The sequence below is a fragment of the Cetorhinus maximus genome, chromosome 8 (assembly GCF_964194155.1).
Source record: "Cetorhinus maximus chromosome 8, sCetMax3.hap1.1, whole genome shotgun sequence".
In the NCBI taxonomy this organism is placed as follows: domain Eukaryota; kingdom Metazoa; phylum Chordata; class Chondrichthyes; order Lamniformes; family Cetorhinidae; genus Cetorhinus; species Cetorhinus maximus.
This window is the reverse complement of record NC_135886.1, coordinates 53,394,425-53,413,907: the sequence shown is the minus strand read 5'-3', so window position 1 is coordinate 53,413,907 and position 19,483 is coordinate 53,394,425. Positions and strand designations below refer to the sequence as shown.

Here is a 19,483-nt window from a genome sequence, read left to right as displayed (position 1 = left end):
ATAGATTTTTTTGGTAATAAGGAAAGTAAAATATGTGGTGATGGTGCAAGTAGTTGAGTACAGGGTCAGCCATGATCATGTTCAATGGTGGAGCAGGCTTGAAGGGTGAAATGGCCAACACCCACTCTTATTTCCTTCTGTCCTTATTAACCTCTTTGATTATTTTCTGTCCTCGTTCCTGACATTTTAATGATCTATGTACATAATTTTTATGAGATTTTATGATCTCCCACTATTTCCTATTGTAAAGGACTTTTCCTATTTAGGAAGTACTCCATCAGGTGGACTCTGGCCAGGGCAATGTATTATGGAAGCATTGTTTCCTCTCCTCAGTATTCCAGTCCTTTTAGGCTTTGAGATAACTCTTTGTAGAGAAAGGCTAGCATTCATCGACTTGTGTGCACTTGTGTAAGTCTGCAGTTGAACTATCCAACCTTATTCAATGTGTGTACAAATAACTTGTTTAGATGTGTAGGCAGCAGGAAGATCTTGGAAATGACCGCCTGCAAATGCTGGGTTTGAACTACTCACTTATTCAGTGTGCGTTCTAAATCCTCCTTCTCACTCTGTGCCTCCTGGATTTGAACGGTGACCTTGGACAGAAAATCCTCCAGGTTGCCAAGCAGGTTTGGCTCACTGCGTCGGAGTTGGACCCACAGTTTCCATATCTCCAACTTACTGAGAAAAACCAAGAAGGAGAGACAGATAGAACAGAATTATTAGCAGCTGTCAGACCACATGCCTCATTGTAACACTAATAAATCCCACACCCCTCCCTGTAACACTCTGATATACCCCACACCCCTCCCTGTAACACTAATATATCCCACATCGATCACTGTAACACTCTGATATATCCCACACCCCTCCCTGTAACACTCTGATATACCCCACACCCCTCCCTGTAACACTAATATATCCCACATCGATCACTGTAACACTCTGATATATCCCACACCCCTCCCTGTAACACTCAAATAAACCCCACACCCCTCACTGTAACACTGATAAATCCCACATCCCTCACTGTAACACTCTGATAAATCCCACACCCCTCACTGTAACACTTTGATAAATCCCACACCCTTCACTGTAACACTCTGATATACCCCACATCCCTCAAAGTAACACTCTGATACACCCCACACCCCTCATTGTGACACTCTGATATATCCTGCATCGCTCACTGTAACACTCTGATATATCCTACACACCCCTCATTGTGACACTCTGATATATCCCACATCCCTCACTGTAACACTGATAAATCCCACACCCCTCACTGTAACACTATAATAAATCCCACACCCCTCACTGTAACAATGTATAATCCCACACCCCTCACTGTAACACTGATAAATCCCACACCCCTCACTGTAACACTATAATAAATCCCACACCCCTCACTGTAACACTCTGATGTATCCCACATCCCTCACTGTAACACTCTGATACACCCCACACCCCTCATTGTAACACTGATAAATCCCACACCCCTCACTGTAACACTCTGATACACCCCACATCCCTCACTGTAACACTCTGATACACCCCACACCCCTCACTGTAACACTGATAAATCCCACACCCCTCACTGTAACACTCTGATACACCCCACATCCTTCACTGTAACACTCTGATATATCCCGCACACCCCTCGCTGTAAAACTCTGATATATCCCGCACACGCCTCGCTGTAACACTCTGATATATCCCACACCCCTCACTGTAACACTCTGCTATATCCCACACACCCCTCACAGTAACACTGATATATATATTGTCATTTGGTAGCACAGAAGTTGATTATTTCTGAAAAAAAGACATGTCTAAGCTTTTTGCCTCACCCCTCACTTTAACACTCTCATATATCCCACATCCCTCACTGTAACACTCTGATACACCCCACAACCCTCACTGTAACACTCTGATATATCCCGCACACCCCTCACTGTAACACTCTGATATATCCCGCACACCCCTCGCTGTAACACTCTGATATATCCCACACACCCCTCACTGTAATACTCTGATACACCCCACACCCCCCTCACTATAACACTCTGATATATCCCACACACCCCTCGCTGTAACACTCTGATACACCCCACACCCCCCTCACTATAACACTCTGATATATCCCACACCCCTCGCTGTAACACTCTGATACACCCCACACCCCTCACTGTAACACTCTGATATATCCCACACACCTTGGGACTCTTGGAAGGATACCAATGTAAAAGGGAGACAACAATTTATACTGTATGTGAAGAGAATGCTGATTGGTTAGGAAGAGGCATTGTCATGAAGAAGGTACCACTATTGGTCACTGACAGTTAACTGCCAAGCATTGTTTGAAATTTAAACCAAGGAGCTTGACCCTGGTTGGTCAAGGCATTGCCCTGTGGAATGAGTCAGCGAATGGCTGTCATTTATTTTGTTTAGCTGAAACAAGCACAACGTGTGTCTGTCTGTCTGTCTGCAAACAGACATTTTATCTCCTGTACACACGCTTCTCTTCGAATAGTACACCAAGCGACAGTTCCTGACAACCTACTTGTGTCATCACTAAATCATCCACTTACTCTTGTAAGATTGTGTTGGCTCCCAGTCTCTCCATCAGTGCAGAAAAGTGTTGCTTCTCCTCATCTTCCACCTCAACTTGATGCTGTAGGCTTTGGGACTGATAGAGAGATTCTGAAACATCCTGTGACAGTGGCTCATTTCTCCCCTGGTTCTGGTCAGTTAGAAAGTGACCTGGAGATTGAAGCTCTGATAGTCATTGTTTAGTTCAAACTTCTTGCACCAAACAGCTCCACATAAACCAATGAGGGGACAGGCCTGTAGGATCAGCCCAAGCTTTGTGGACTTGGAACCAAGTGATTCAGTCTAAACTTTATGAACAATCACAATCAGGAGAAACAAATAGAAGCCCTCATAATGACTTACAGGCTGTGAGCTGGGCAATAGTCAGAGACAGCTGTCTTACTAACCGGGATCACTCCATACTGCTGGCCCCATCAGCTGACTGAGGGCAGCTGCAAGAGTTCCCCATGACAATCTAGAATGTTCACAGTCAAATGGTGTCCATTTGTAACTCCATTAAAAATCCATGACTGAACCATCATTAAACTCTCTCCCCTTCGCTGTCCCCTTTCCCACTTACACTTGCTCCTCTCCCATTCATACTCACCTTCCCCTGATCACCGCCCACACCCCCCGCCCACTGCACCCCTCCCCCACTCACCTTCCCCCTCCCCCACTCACTGCCTCCCTCCCCTGCTCACTGACCCCTCTCCCATTCACCACCCTTCCCTCACTCACTGCCTCCCTCCCCTGCTCACTGACCCCTCCCCCATTCACCACCCTTCCCTCACTCACTGCCCCCCTCCCCCACTCACTGTCCCCCTCCTTCTCCCCCTCCCCCACTCACTGTCCTCCTCCCCTGCTCACTGACCCCTCCCCCATTCATCACACCCTCTCTCACTCCCTGGCCTCTCCCCCACTCACTGTCCCCCTCCCGCACACTCTGTCCTGCTCCCCTAATCACTGTCAACTTTTCCCTGCTTACTGACCACTCCCCCATTCACCACCCCCTCTCCCACTCACTCGCTCCTCCCCCAATCACTGTCCCCCTCCACAACTTATTGTCCCCCTCCCCCAATCACTGTCCCCTTCCACAGCTCATTGTCCCCTTCCCCCCATCACTGTCCCCCTCCCCGTTGACTGTCACCTCCCAAAACTCACTGGCCCCACCCCCTCACATTGTCCCCCTTCCCTGCTCACTGTCCTCTCCCTCACCCACTGCACCACATCCAAACTCACTGCCCGCCTCCCACACTCACAGTCCCCCTCCCTCACTCACTGGCACCCTCACCCACTCACTGCCTCCTCCCACATTTACTGTCCCCCCTCCCACATTCACTGTCCCCCTCCCCAACCCACCGTCTCCCCACACCCCCTCCCCGCTCACTGGCTCCAACCCCACTCTCCCCTCTCCCGCTCACTGCCCCCAGCTAACCTACTCACTGTACCCTCCCCACTCATTGTCCCCTCCCCCACTCACTGGCCCTTTCCCCCATTCACTGCCCCATTCACTGTTCTCCTCCCCCACTCACTGCCCTCTCACCCACTCACTGCCCCCTCCCGTATTCACTGTTCCCTTCCAACATTCACTGTCCCCCTCCCCCGTTCACACATCCCCCATTGGCTGGTGTTATGGCTGAGAGGGTGGGGTGATTACGAGGTTGGAAGTCCCCCCGTCCCCAGGAGGGTAACAGTGGTGGTGGGAGGTACGAACAGCCATTATCATGAAGGGAATGTTTGTGTTGCATCCAGTTCCAACCAGAAACTTTAAATGGATTTCATAACTTTGTTAAATTTGAGCACGGTGGGAATCTATTGATTGCTTGAACGGGACCCAAACCTCAGAAACAGCACTGGAGCCTGTTCACTGAAGCTGCACGCCCAGCGGTGGCCTCTGCTCGGAGGATCTGCTGTTCAGAGTGTCGGGGAGCGTGCAATCTACCTCCCCTACTCCCATCGGCTCTAACTCCCGACCACCAGCAGGGGATCCTGGGAGTGCCAAACATGTCCATGAGTCCATCTCCCACTTCTAACACCCCACTGCTATCTGAGGCTGGGTGTAGTGAAGGACTCAGTAGGCCCACTTAATGACATTTCATAAAGAGGTGACATCCCAACTTACTCAGGCCCCTGGTCAGCACCTCGGGAGTGAGACAGCCTTTCCCGTCAACATCCAGTTTGTTGAACACCACCTCTAACTCCTCAGGACTGAAAGAAAACTTCTCTTGAAGCTTCTGCAGAAAGAGAAATCAAGAGACAGGAGTAAAATTCACACCCGCCCATATACACCCACCACCCACACACACACCGACAGACACACAGACACACAGGCACACACACACACACGCCCCCCCCCCCCACACACACACACACACACACCCCCCCCCACACCCCCACACCCCCACACACCCCCACACACACACCCTCACACATACACCCTCACACACACACCCCCACACACCTGTGACGGGTGGTGTACCGCAGGGATCGGTGCTGGGACCCTTGCTGTTTGTATCGTACATTAATGATTTAGACATGAACATGGGATGTATGACCAGTAAGTTCGCATATGACACGAAAATTGGCGGTGTCATAAATAGTGAGGAGGAAAGCCTTAGATTACAGGACGATATAGATGGGCTGGTAACAAAAACAAAAAATGCTGGGAAAACTCAGCAGTCCTGACAGCATCTGTGGAGAGAAAGACAGAGTGAACGTTTCAAGTCCGTATGACTGTTCTTCAGATCTCTGAAGAAGAGTCATATGGTAGAACTCTAAAGAAGAGTCCCACGGATTTGAAACATTAACTCTGTCTTTCTCTCCACAGATGCTGTCAGACCTGCTGAGTTTTTTCAGCATTTTTTGTTTTTTTTTCAGATTTCCAGCATCCGCAGTATTTTGCCTTTATCTTAGATGTGTTGGTAAGATGGGCAGGTGCAGTGGCAAATGGAATTTAATCCTGAGAAGCGTGAGGTGATGCATTTTGGGGGGACTAACACGGCAGGGGAATACACAATGAATGGTAGGACACTAGAAAGTGCAGAGGGTTAGAGGGACCTTGGTGTACATGTCCATAGATCCCTGAAGGCAGCAGCACTGGTAGATAAAGTGGTTAAGAAGGCATATGGGATACTTGCCTTTATTAGCCAAGGCATAGAATATAAGAGCAGGGAGGTTATGTTGGAGCTGTATAAAATGCTGGTTAGGACACAGCTGGAGTACTGTGTGCAGTTCTGGTCGTCACACTATAGGAAGGATGTGATTGCACTGGAGAGGGTGCGGAAGAGATTCACCAGGATGCTGCCCAGGCTGGAGCGTTTCAGCTATGAAGAGAGACTGGATAGGCTAGGGTTGTTTTCCTTAGAGCAGAGAAGGCTGAGGGGGATCTGATTGAGGTATACAACATTGAGGGGCATAGGTAGGGTAAATAGGAAGAAACTTTTCCCCTTAGCGGAGGTGTCAATAACCAGGCGGCATAGATTTAAGGTAAGGGGCAGGAGGTTTAGAGAGGATTTGAGGAAAAAAATTTTCACCCAGACGGTAGTTGGAATCTGGAAAACACTGCCTGAGGGGGTGGTAGAGGCAGGAACCCTCACTACATTTAAGAAGTGTTTAGATTAACACTTGAAGCGCCATAGCACACAGGGCTATGGGCCAAGTGCTGGAAAATGGGAGTAGAGTAGATAGGGGCTTGATGGCTGGATGCAAGTACTGCTAATGACATCATACAAAGGAAAAGAAGGATTGCCCAGCATGGGGAAAGCAGTGTTTTAACTGCAAAAAACTGAACTGTTTTGCACAAAAGTGTTTGGCTAGAAAGAAGCAAAACAAGAACCTATACAGATGGTCACTGGTGAGATAGCAGCAGACGAGTCTGATGGAGCACTATACATGATACAACAGGTTAGCTCTGTCAGGTTTAATGGCTTGTGACTGTTAGGATGATGACCACAGAAGGAGAGTATCAAGTGAACATGAAGTGTCAGATAGACACTGTTGCAACATGTAACATCATGACCTTCACATTCTTGTTCAAAGTGGTTCAACACAGCCATCCAAAAATGAAGCCCTTGAAAATAAGGTTGAGGCTGTATCAAACTCATACCGAGAGGACAAATTAGTCTGAGAGCAAAATGCAATGGCAAGAAGGAAGATCTAGTGTTCCAAATCATAGACAATATGCAAAAAGCCCCTCATCTTAGCCGGAGCAAGTCCAAAGCTCGGACTGGTAACCCTGAACATGCCAACAGAATGTGAGCCATTATGTAAGCTCGCTGCCAAGGATATGCAGTGGCATTGGGCAACAGAACAAGAAACAGCGTTCACTAAAATCAAAAAACTACTGATAACAACGCCAGTGCTGAAGTACTATGTTGTCAATGATGGTCACCTTGCAGTGTGACACCAGTGAGACAGGTCCTGGAACAACCCTAATGCAGCCACTTCAAAGCATTTTTCTCAGACTGCTACTATCTGCTCCAAAGCGTTGCAAAGAATGTTACTTCATTTACAGAGATAATATCTGGACGTCACATACAAGCAAGGGAAACAGATGTCCATCACTGATATGGTGTCAAGAGGAACCTTTCCAATGAAGAAAGTTGAGGATGCTACAACAGAATGTGAAATCTTCCAGATTCAGTGTGAAGCAGCAGCTTGACATGATCTGGGAGTCATCAACCCGGCAGAGACAGTGAATCTGACAGACAGGCACCTTGCTCAAATCAAGGAAATGACCCAGCACGATGCAACTCTCCAAGTGCTGCAAGAGGTGGTGATGAAAGGATGGCCTGAGAGCATCAAGGACACATCTGTTGTCACAAGAGCATATTGGGCATAGCGAGATGAATTGACAGCCCAAGATGGCATCTTGTACAAAGAAGATAGGGTCATCATCCCTAAGGAGGTGAGAGGAGAGATGCTGAGGCACATCCATGCAAGCTGCCAAGGAATTGAATCTAGCCTGAGAAAGACAAGAGAAGTACTCTACTGGCCAAACATGAGCAATGAAATTAAAGACCACATAGGCCAGTACAGTGCTTGTAATAGGTACCAAACTAAACAAGCTTGAGAGCCATTGATAATGCATGACATCCCAGACTGATTGTCTTGTCACCATAGGCAACTATTCTGACTACTGGGAGTTAAACCAGCTGACTTCAACAATGGCTGGTGGGATTGTATAAGGCCTGAAAGCACACTTTCAGACATTGTGATGAGTGACAATGGCTCTCAGTTCACTAGTGAAGAATTCAGCCACTTCACAAAGGATTGGGAAACTCAACACTGTACATCATCTCTGCACTATCCCCAGTCGAATGGAAAGGCTGAGGTACAGTAAAAATCACCAAAGGAATCATCAAGAAATTGAGCAGATCTCGCACAGAAGTATACAGGGCAATCCTCAAGTGGAGAAACACACTGACTGAAGGCATGGCGAGTAGTCCAGTCCAAAGACTAATGTCACGCTGCACCCAAACTACTCTTCCAATAGCAAAAATCTACTGAAACCAGAAATAGTAACAGGCATGAGTCAAAAAATCAAGGTGAAGTGGCAGAAAGCCAAATTGCATTTTGGCCAGAGTTGAGCATTGGAAAGCCCATCAGGATATAAGCCTTCAGCGCTCTCTACAGGAGTCAGCCCACCTGGAAACCTGGGACATGCATAGAACAGATGTCACCTCGATTGTATGCGGTGAAAGTGAGCGACCAAAACATGCTGGCACAACTGCAAGCAGAAACTAACAGCTAGAGAAGCTGTTCCTTCACTGCAGGTGGCCGGGCAGGATGATGGGATCTCACCAGCTGCACAGAGTACAAAACAACCATCACTCCCAGAGATCCACCAGTCCCCAACAACGGAAATGGAACAACAACAGTTACCACGGAAACAAGAAGTGCCATGGGAACGACAGTCCCCAGAGAGGGAACATCACCCAGACAAATGACAATGCACACGCGTGCAATTTAGAAATCTGCACAACTTAACGACTGTGTATGAAATGTATTTGCAGAGGCTGAGAAGAATAACAAACAGTTTGAACATACTATATAACTAAACTGATCATTAGAGTAATATCACACATAAACACACACCCATACACTCACCCACCCACACACCCACCCACATGCCCACACACACACACACACACACACACCCGCACTCACACACACACACATGCACACACAATCACATGCAGACACATGCACACACACAACCACGCACACATAATCACACATACACACACACACAAACACACACACACACATGCACACACAATCACATGCACACACACAACCACGCACACACAATCACACACACCCGCACTCACACACACACACATGCACACACAATCACATGCAGACACATGCACACACACAACCACGCACACACAATCACACATACACACACACACAAACACACACACACACACATGCACACACAATCACATGCACACACACAACCACGCACACACAATCACACATACACACAAACACACACAATCACACGCACACACATACAAACACACAGAAACACACACACACACATACAAAGATCCAATCATATCAAAGCGTGCAGTAAGATTCAGTGCAATCATATCAAGCTGGCCTCCATTGGTGTTTGCTGGAAGGCTATGTTAACTTTTCTGTAAATGCTAAATTTTCCCCTCTCACTCCCATTTGGCCCCAGTTGAAAGTTATGTGTGTAATTGTGGACATCACAATTTAAGGATGCTAAGGCCCTGGAGAGGGTGTAGGAGAGATTTATTAGAATACCTGAGCTGAAGGATTTCAGTTAATATGGAGAGACTGGAGAAGCAGAATTGTTCTCATTAGAACATTAAGGGGAATTTGATCAAGGTGTTGAAAATCATGAAGGGTTTTGATTGAGTCAATAAGGAGAAACTGTTTCCAGTGGCAGAATGGTCAGTAACCAGAGGACACTGAGTAAAGATAATTGAGAAAAGGAGCAGGCAGGAAGATAAGGAGAATTGTTTTATTCAGTGAATTGTTAGAAATGCCACTGTCTGAGCCGACATTAGAAGTTGATTCCACAATAACTTTCAGCAGAGCTACGGATATACAATATAGTTGTAAAGGAGATATTTTCAGGGATATGGAGGAAGAGCAAGAACATTGAACTAATTGGATCACTATTTCAATGATCTGGTATAGCCATGATGGGCCGAATGGCCTCTTGCTGTGCTGTATAATTCTATGGTGGGGTATGGTTTCAGGAAGGGGTTTGGATTGGTCATTGGCACCATGTCACAGTGAAGCCTGTGTGAACATGATGAGGTGTGGCTCAGTGGGAGGATTGGCTCCGCTGGCACCTCACACAAGTAGATCACTATGGAGACGAGTAGAGTAAGATGGAAGGAAGAGTCTCAGGGTGTCCATCGGACATTGGTGAAGAGAAGAACTGGGCCATTGTGGTGATGTTAGCACATTTTGAACACGCTACATCACCAAACTGATCATTAGAGTAATATCATTAGTCCAATGTACTAATTGACATAATTTGACATATTTATTAAATGTTTCCATATCAATTAGGATTGTTTTGGAATTCTCTAGGTCTCAGTGACTACAGCCAGCCCTAACTCTAACCTACCCTTAGGCCCCTGTGGGTAAGTTGGTCAGTGAAGTGTCAGTGGATGGTGTGGAGACCCTCTCACCTGCATGTCGTCCCGGGTGATGAACCCCCTCTCGGCCCCGCCGCATTCTTGGAAGAACTCATGGACCTTCTCGATCATGAACCGCTCGCCAGAACTCCAGTCGCCCTCCTGCTCCAGCTGCTCGGCCTCTGAACTCTGGGGGTCGCGCAGCTCCCTCCGTCGCCTTGCTGTCCTCCGACCCTCCCTGGCCATTCCCTTTCTGGCTTTGGCTGTGGGTCTTGTCTGTTCTGCCATCGGGACTGATCACACTTACTCCTGTTTACTAATGGGATAAAAGGGAGAGAGTGAGAACGGAGCTGATTGTGTGCTGAGCACCATCTCTTAGCAACTGGACTCTTAATTAGGCACAAAATATTAAGCAGAAAATCCATTTCTAAAGAGAAGGAGAAAGAAAAACTGAGAAATTCATGTGCTGAGGAGAAGTTGGCTAAGCAGAAGGACAACATATTCCAGGAGCAGCAGTTTCTAGAACCTTCTCTAAGGTGCTATGGTAGAATCGCACAGTCGGTTTGTTCATACGTTAGGCAGGCAAGGAGCACAATCAGTCCAGCTCAGTGCAAACCCATACACCAAGTTACCTCAGTCACTCCCACCATTGACAGCACCAGAGGAGAGCCTGAATGTGCCTCTGATGGCAACACCCTTGTCCCTGAGTCAGACGCTCATGGCTTCAAGTGCCACTCTAAGGACTTGAGCCCAAAACCTAATCTGCCCTGGCAGTGCCATCTTTCTGGTGAGATGTTAAACCGAGGCCCCCATCTGCCCCCACAGACGGATGTAACAAGTTTGACAACCACAAATGAGGAAGATTAGAGGGGCTCTCCCCTGATGTCCTGCCCAAAATTTATACATTAATCTGGCAACACTGGAAACAATGAGCAGGTTATGATCACGTCACTGTTTGTGGGATCTTGCTGTGCACAAATTGCCTGTCACCTTTCCTGCATTACAACACTTCAAAAAGTATTTCATTGGTTGTAAAATAATTCAGGCTATCCCACTTTTTGAAAGGTGCTATAGAAATGCAGGCTTCTCTTTCTTTTCATTCTTTCTGTTTGGATTCAGAAGCAAGAATTCAAAGGGAGAGAAATCCCCCATTTCACTGCTGTAAACCCCGCCACCCACCCTGATTATGTTGGTGAGAGGAGTACCCGCCCCAGGAACCCCAACAGAGAGGGGAATGCTCCAAGGAATTTCATCACCCACAAGCAGTGAGCTAGGAGGAGGGTTATGGTTTGAGCCCACCATCACTGGGAGCAGTGCTGAGAGTGGCTAAACCCGTTTGCTGTTCCCAGCCAGAGAGTACGCTAACTTTCACCTCATCAGCCTGATCTCGATCTGAGATCAGTTTTCGAAATATTTGAAGTTGCCCCATGATTTCCTCAGTGCGATGCCTGTTTACAAACCTCTGAATTTCCCCTTTCTTTCTCCAGAGTGCAAGCCACTGTTTCCCTGTCAGCGATTCCACTAGGTTGGTTTTTGAACAGGCCAATGATATCCAGCTAAAGGATTAAGTGATGAGGACAGGTTGTTTGCAGCTCATATTTAATGTTTTCCATAAACTGTGCACTCACACTGCAAACTCACACTGCAACACAAAAGGCCTTGCATAGGTCAAGCACAAGTTAACCCCTTTAAACTTTAAATGTATCACCCATGCATTTCAAAATAAATAGCATTAATGTTGCTTATATTCTTCTGGGTATAGGAGATTAAGGGGTGATCTAACTGAGACGCTAAGGGCATTAAAACACTTGAAAGGGTAAACTGAGAGAATCTCTTTCCTGTGATGGGAAACTAGAACAAAGGATCATAACCTTAAACCTCGGGCTGGGCCATTGAGGGGTGATGTCCGGAGACAGTTCTTCAGGCCAGTGGAAGTCTGGACACCTGTCCCCCAAAAGCTATTGAGGCTGGTGTCACAGCTGAAAACATGTAGGAAATGTGGCTACCAAATTGCACACAGCAAGATCCCAAAAGCAGTAACGTGATAATAACCAGTCAAATTGTTTTTAAGTGATGGTCGAGGGAAAAATATTGGTAAAGACGCCAGGGGAAATTACCCTACTCTGCATTGAAGCAGTGTCATGGGATCTTTACACCCACCCAAATGGGGCCTTGCTTTAACATCTCATCTGAAAGATGGGACATCTGACAACGTAGCGCTCCCTCAGTACGGCACTGGGAGTGTCAGCTTAAGCTGTTAAAAAAATCAGCCTTTATTTGTCTCCGAAGTATTTTGGGCCGTTTATAAGATATTAAAGATAATTAATAAATATTTTACATTTCCTCAGTTCTTCCCTTTCAGCTGCTCCATGCTCTACATATCTCTCTGCACCTTGGTCCAATCTGTGCCCATTAGCTTCCTCTGGGGTCTAGTTTGCCATTTGAATGGCAGCTTCTATGCTGCTGACCTAAGGGTGAGTGGCCCCCTTGACTGGCTGGGAATTGGAGGTTTGTGTTTGGTCACATATTGGGGTGTGGGAGTACAGGGTGAGGGTATTGATGATGTGGGGGGGGCGAGGATTGAGCTCCCAACTTGGAGGATGGGGGTCCTGGGGCAGGAAGGGTGGGCCGTAAGTTGGGGATCCTGGGGTGGAGGATGGCAGTCCCAAGAGGAGGGCGGAGGCCTCGATTGCGACAGTAACCCAGATTACCTTTAATTTCTGCTCCTCCGGTACAATAATTGGACACTGACCATTCGCTTTTGCCTCATCAATTCCATCGACTGGTCAGAGTGATCACGATGCAGGCCCTGACCAGCTCAAAGCTAAGTGGTGACTGCTGTCCATTTTACACCGCAGGATCTTGATTCCTCTTTCAAAAGGGTGATGTTATCTGACACACCCAGCAGGCAGCCTTTCTAAATAGCAGCGGACACATATCACTGCTCTTAATGTGTGTGGGAAGTCAGCGGCTATATTCGGAGCTTGTTACAGATTCATAACAGTTAACTGTGGGCAGCGAAAACTGATCGTAAGGAATTTTGTTAGAGCTTTTTCTCTTTATTTAGGGATTTGCTGTTACAACTGTATTATCTGACATTTAATGAGACCATCAGTATGTGTGTACAGTGGGTTCCTCTTCAACCGGGTGTGGCTCACAAATACCTGCCAATGAAGAGAGAGAAGGAAAACCCATGGCTTTAGCTTAAATCTGATCCCTTAATTGTTAGATATTCTGAAAAGGGCAGAAAAAAAGACATTGTTTTTTCACTAAAAACAGAAAATGCTGGAAATACTCAGCAAGTCTGGGCAGCATCAGGGGAGAGACAAACAGAGCTAATGTTTCCAGTTGAATGTTTAGGTTTAGACCTTGTGAGTACGGTTGCCAACTGTGATTAAATGTATTCCTGGAGGTATCATCACATGACTTGCCCCTATGCTCCAGCCATTAGTCGGCCAACACATCCATCCTTGTGACGCATTACCTTCCTGCATCAACTGGGAAGCAAAAAGACTCATTACCTAATTTGATGATGCGTAACTATCTAACCCCGTGCTTTTCCTGTCCTGGGAGTGTTTGATGGGGACAGTGTAGAGGGAGCTTTACTCTGTATCTAACCCTGTGCCTTTCCTGTCCTGGGAGTGTTTGATGGGGACAGTGTAGAGGGAGCTTTACTCTGTATCTAACCCTGTGCTGTACCTGTCCTGGGAGTGTTTGATGGGGACAGTGTAGAGGGAGCTTTACTCTGTATCTAACCCTGTGCTGTACCTGTCCTGGGAGTGTTTGATGGGCAGAGGCTGGAGGGAGATAAAAGCAAAATACTGTGGATGCTGGAAATCTGAAACAAAAACAAAAATCGCTGGAAAACTCAGCAGGTCTGACAGCATCTGTGGAAAGGAAGACAAGAGTTAATGTTTTGAGTCCGTATGACTTTTCATCAGAACTAAAGAGAAATAGAAATGAGGTGAAATATAAGCTGGTTGGGTGGGGGGGAGGGGGGGGTGGTGGGACAGGTAGAGCTGGATAGAGGGCCAGTGATAGGTGGAGGCAAAGGAGAGATTGCCAAAGATGTCATAGACAAAAGGACAAAGGGGTGTTGACGGTGGTGGTATTAGCTAAAGGATGTGCTAATGGTGACATTAAGGGTGGAAAGCAGGACGAGCAAGTGACAGTTGGCCCTAGTGGGGGTGGGATAGGGAGAGGGGATTGAAATAGGCTAAAAGGTGGTGATAAAACAATATGGAAATAAATTGTAAAAATAATAATAGAAATAGATGGGAAAAGAAATATATATATAAAAAATATAATAATTATTAGAAAAAAGGGGATAAAAAAGGGGTGAGGAAGGAGGAGAGAGTTCATGATCTGAAGTTGTTGAACTCAATATTCAGTCCGGAAGGCTGTAAAGTGCCTAGTCGGAAGATGAGGTGCTGTTCCTCCAGTTTGCGTTGAGCTTCACTGGAACATTGCAGCAGGCCAAGGACGGACATGTGGGCATGAGAGCAGGGTGGAGTGTTGAAATGGCAAGCGACAAGGAGGTCTGGGTCATGCTTGCGGACAGACCGAAGGTGTTCTGCAAAGCGGTCACCCAGTCTGCGTTTGGTCTCTCCAATGTAGAGGAAACCTCATTGGGAGCAGCGAATGCAGTAGACTAAATTGAGGGAAGTGCAAGTGAAATGCTGCTTCACCTGAAAGGAGTGTTGGGCCCTTGGATGGTGAGGAGGGGAGAAGTAAAGGGGCAGGTGTTGCACCTTCTGCGGTTGCATGGGAAGGTGCCGTGGAAGGGATGAGGTGTTGGGGGTGATGGAGGAGTAAACCAGGGTGTCCCGGAGGGAACAATCCCTACGGAATGCCGACATGGGGGGGGGTGAAGGGAAGATGTGTTTGGTGGTGGCATCATGCTGGAGTTGGCTGAAATGGAGCCCATCTATCCCATGCTGTACCTGCCCAAGGAGTGTTAAGGAGGCTGTGTAGAGGGAGTTTTAAGCTGTGTCTAACCCTGTGCTGTACCTGCCCTGGTAGTGTAAAAGTGAAGAGGGTGCTTAACACTTTATCTAACATCATGCTGTATATGCCCTGGAAGTGTTTGATGGGGACAGTGTTGAGGGACTTTAACTCTGTATCTAAACTGTGATGTACCTGCCTGGGAGTGTTTGATGGGACAGTGTAGAGGGAGGTTTACTCTGTATCCAATCACGTGCTGTACCTGCCCAGGGAATGTTAATGGCGCAGTGTAGCAGGAGCTTTATGCTGTGTCCAATCCTGTGCTGTACCTGCCCTGGGAGTGTTAAAGTGAAGAGGATGCTTAACACTTTATCTAACATCATGCTGTATATGCCCTGGGAGTGTTTGATGGGGACAGTGTAGAGGGAGCTTTACTCTGTATCTAACCCCGTGCTGTACCTGTCCTGGGAGTGTTTAATGGGGACAGTGTAGAAGCAGTTTTACTCTGTATCTAACCCCGTGCTGTGCCTGTCCTGGATTTGATGTGGCATGTGTAGAGGAAGATTTATTTTGTATCTCACTCTCTTTTGTGACTGATGTTGGAGCGGTTGCTGGGGACAAATTAGAGGGAGCTTTACTCTGTATCTAACCCCGTGCTGTACCTGTCCTGGGAATGTTGGTGGTGACAGAGAAAAGGGAGGTTTAAACTGAATCTAACCCCATGCTGTACCAGCCCCAGGAGTGTTTGATGGGGACAGTGTAGAGGGAGCTTTACTCTGTATCTAACCACGTGATGTACCTGTCCTGGGAGTGTTTGATGGTGACAGAGAAGACGCAGGTTTGCTCTCTGTCTAGCACTGTGCCGTACCAGCCCTGGGAGCTTTTGATTGGATAAATGTTGAAGGAGCTTTCCAATGCATCTAGCCCCATGCTGTTCCTGCCCTTGGTTTGATGGGGAGATGTATAGAGGGATCTTTACTCTATATCTAAATCTATGATGTACCTGCCCTGGGAGTGTTTGATGGGCACAGAGTAGAGGGAGCTTTACTCTGTATCTAACCCCGTGCTGTAGCTGCCCTGGGAGTGTTTGCTGGGGACAGTGTAGAGATAGATTTACTTTGTACCTAACCCTGTGCTTTACCTGCCCTTGTGGTATTTAATGAGGACAGTGGAGAGGGAGCTTGACTCTATCTAACACTGTGCTGTACATGCCCTGGGAGTGTTTGATGGGGACAGTGTTGAGGAACCTTAGCTCTGTATCTAAACCTGTGATGCACCTGCCCAAGGAGTGTTAATGGGACAGAGTAGAGAGAGCTTTGGCTGTGTCTAACCCTGTGCTGTACCCGCCTTGGTAGTGTTAAAGTGAAGAGGGAGCTTAACAATTTATCTAACACCATGCTGTACCTGTCCTGGGAGTGTTTGATGGGGACAGTGTAGTGGGAGCTTTACTCTGTATCTAACCCCGTGCTGTACCTGTCCTGGGAGTGTTTGATAGGGACAGTGTAGAAGCAGCTTTACTCTGTATCTAACCCCGTGCTGTACCTGTCCTGGGAGTGTTTGATAGGGACAGTGTAGAAGCAACTTTACTCTGTATCTGACCCCGTGCTGTACCTATCCTGGGAGTGTTTGATGGGGACAGTGTGGAGGGAGCTTTACTCTATATATAACCATGTGCAATATTTGTTCTGGGTGTGTTTGAAGGGGACAGTGTACTGGGAGACTTACTCTGTATCTAACCCCGTGCTGTACCTGTCCAGGGAGCGCTGACAGTGACAGAGACGAGGAAGTTTTACTCTCTATCTAGCCCTCTGCTTTACCTGCCCTGGGAATGTTTGATGGGATAAGTGTCGAAGGAGCTTTACTCTGCATCTAACCCCTTGCAATTCTTGCTGTTTGACTAGTCTATGCGCTGTGTAGAGGGACATTTACTCTGTATCTAAATCTGTGATGTACCTGTCCTGGGAGTGTTTGATGGGGACAGTGTAGAGGGAGCTTTACTCTGTATCTAACCCTGTGCTGTACCTACCCTGGGAGCAGTTGATGAGGGCAGTGTAGAGGGAGATTTACTTTGTATCTAACCCCTTGTTGTACCCATTAACAGCCGTTTTCAACTGCAACATTTCATACTGTATCCGAGTGGTTATGTTACGGACTTAGTAGCTGAGAGTCCTGGACTCATAAATTGGAAACCTGTGTCCCATCATGTCAGTTGGGGAATTTGAATTCAGTTAATTAACTAAATCCAGAATAAAGAAGCTAGTCTCAGTAATGTTGACCATGAATCTACTGGATTGTACTATAAATGCATCTGGTTCACTCATATCCTTTAGGGAAGGAAATCTGCCATCATTACCTAGCCTGGCCTATATGTGATTCCAGACCCACAGCAATGTGGCTGATTCTAAACTGCCTTTGAAATGGCCTCACAAGCCACTCAGTTATCAAACCACTGTGACAACTGAAGCGAGATTAAAACTGAATGGCTCACCCGGCCTCACCCTAGGTTTCAATTCAGACATAACAAAGGCACCAAGCCCTATCAACCTTGTTAGGTCCTGCTCTCTAACATCTGGGACCTGTGCCAAGTGGTGACAGCTGTCCCATAGACTAGTCAAACAGCAGCCAGACATTGTCAAATTCACAAAATCTTACCTTACAGCCAATGTCCCAGACTCCTCCATCATCATCCCTTGTCCTATACCACTGGAAGGAAAGGCCCAGCAGAAGTGATTACACTTGCCTGGATAAGTGCAGCTCCAAATACATTCAAGAAGCTCGACACCATCCAGGGCAAAGTATCTTTCTTGACTGGCACCCAATGACCACCTTAAACATTCACTTCCTCCACCACTAGCACAACATCATTGCAGTGTGTACCATCCACAAGATGCACTGTAACAACTCACCAAGGCTCCTTAGACAGCACCTTCCAAACCCACAACCTCTACAAGCTAGAAGGACAAGGGCAGCAGATGCACCACCACCTGGAAGTTCCCCTCCAAATCTGGCTTGGAAATATATCGTTCCTTCACTGTTGCTGGGTCAAAATCCTGGAATTCCCTTCCTGACAGCACTATAGGTGTACCTACACCACATGGACTGCAGCGGTTCAAGAAGGCAGCTCACCACCACCTTCTCAAGGTCAATTAGTGATGGGTAATAAACATGAGATGCTCACATCTGGTGAATGAAAGAAAAATAAGACTACACGTGCATTTATACAGGAAATTAATGTTTGAAAACCTTCCAAGACATTTCACAGGCGAAATTAACGAACAGAATTTGAAGTTCAGCCGCAAAAGAAGGCATTCGAACATGTGACCAAAAACCTGGTCAACTCTGCAGACTTAACTCTTAAAGGAGGAGAGGGAGAGGGAGAGAGAGAGAGGGTTACTGTGCATGTATGTGAAAGCACGGAGTGTGGTAAATAAGATCGGTGAGTTACAGATGGATTGCCATGAGGAAATATGCTGTTGTGGCTATAACAGAGACCTGGTTCAGATAAGGGCAGGACTGGGTGTTAAATATTCCCGGACACAAAGCGTTCAGGAAAGATAGAAAAGAAAGAAAATGGGGAAGAGTGGTGGTAATGATTAAGGAGAGCATTGCAATGCTGGAGAAAGAGGTTGTCCCAAAGAAGTCAAGTAGAGTCTATTTGGCTCGAGCTAAGGAACAAAAAAGGGTGCAATTATATTGCTCAGTGTAGTCTATAGGCCACCAATTAGTGGGAAGGATGTAGCAAACAAATTTGCAAGGAAATTACAGAGAGGTGCAAAACTTATAGGGCTGAATTTTTCTGTCAGCGAGCGGGGGCGTGGCTCGCTTGCTGACGCGGGATGACGTCGGGGAACTTCCGGCAAAATCCCGCCCCATTTAAATATTCAGGAAGGCGGGCAGACAGCATGATCAGCTGTCCGCCCGCCGACCTGTCAATGGCCATTGACAGGATAATTAAGACAATTAAAGACATGTTAATGATTTTTTTATTTTTCTATTTTTAAACTTTGAAAAGCTTTCAGCGATCTCCCTGAGGCACCACTTAGCCTCAGGGAGATGTGCGCTATTTCGTGCGCATGCGCCAAAGAGCGCACTCTCGCATTTGGGGAATCCCCCCCTCCGCCCACACAGGAAGAGCATAGCGCTTCCTATCAGACGTCACGCTGGGCGGTCCTTAATCGGCCCGCCCGCGCAAAATGGCGGCGTGGTCCGTTTTTGCGGCAGCGATCGGCTGCCCGCCCACCGCCGAGTCGGTCAGGCCCGCCCACCCATCAAGGGCAAAATTCAGCCCATAGAGTATTTATAATGGGGGACTCTAATTACCTGGA

The 19,483-nt window shown here is 47.1% G+C and overlaps 1 protein-coding gene across 1 annotated transcript in view; it reads right to left on the bottom strand.

Annotated features, from left to right (window-relative positions):
- The window catches only part of LOC144683644 (uncharacterized), a 220,578-nt gene that overhangs the window by 198,276 nt on the left and 2,819 nt on the right, over nucleotides 1–19,483 (bottom strand). The window contains exons 2-5 of the mRNA XM_078546887.1: nucleotides 10,269–10,530; nucleotides 4,712–4,823; nucleotides 2,589–2,760; nucleotides 532–678 (exon numbers count right to left, since the gene is read on the bottom strand). Of these exons, the coding sequence (XP_078403013.1) occupies nucleotides 532–678; nucleotides 2,589–2,760; nucleotides 4,712–4,823; nucleotides 10,269–10,502 (665 nt within the window). The 5' untranslated portion in view covers nucleotides 10,503–10,530. The remainder of the gene's footprint in view (nucleotides 1–531; nucleotides 679–2,588; nucleotides 2,761–4,711; nucleotides 4,824–10,268; nucleotides 10,531–19,483) is intronic.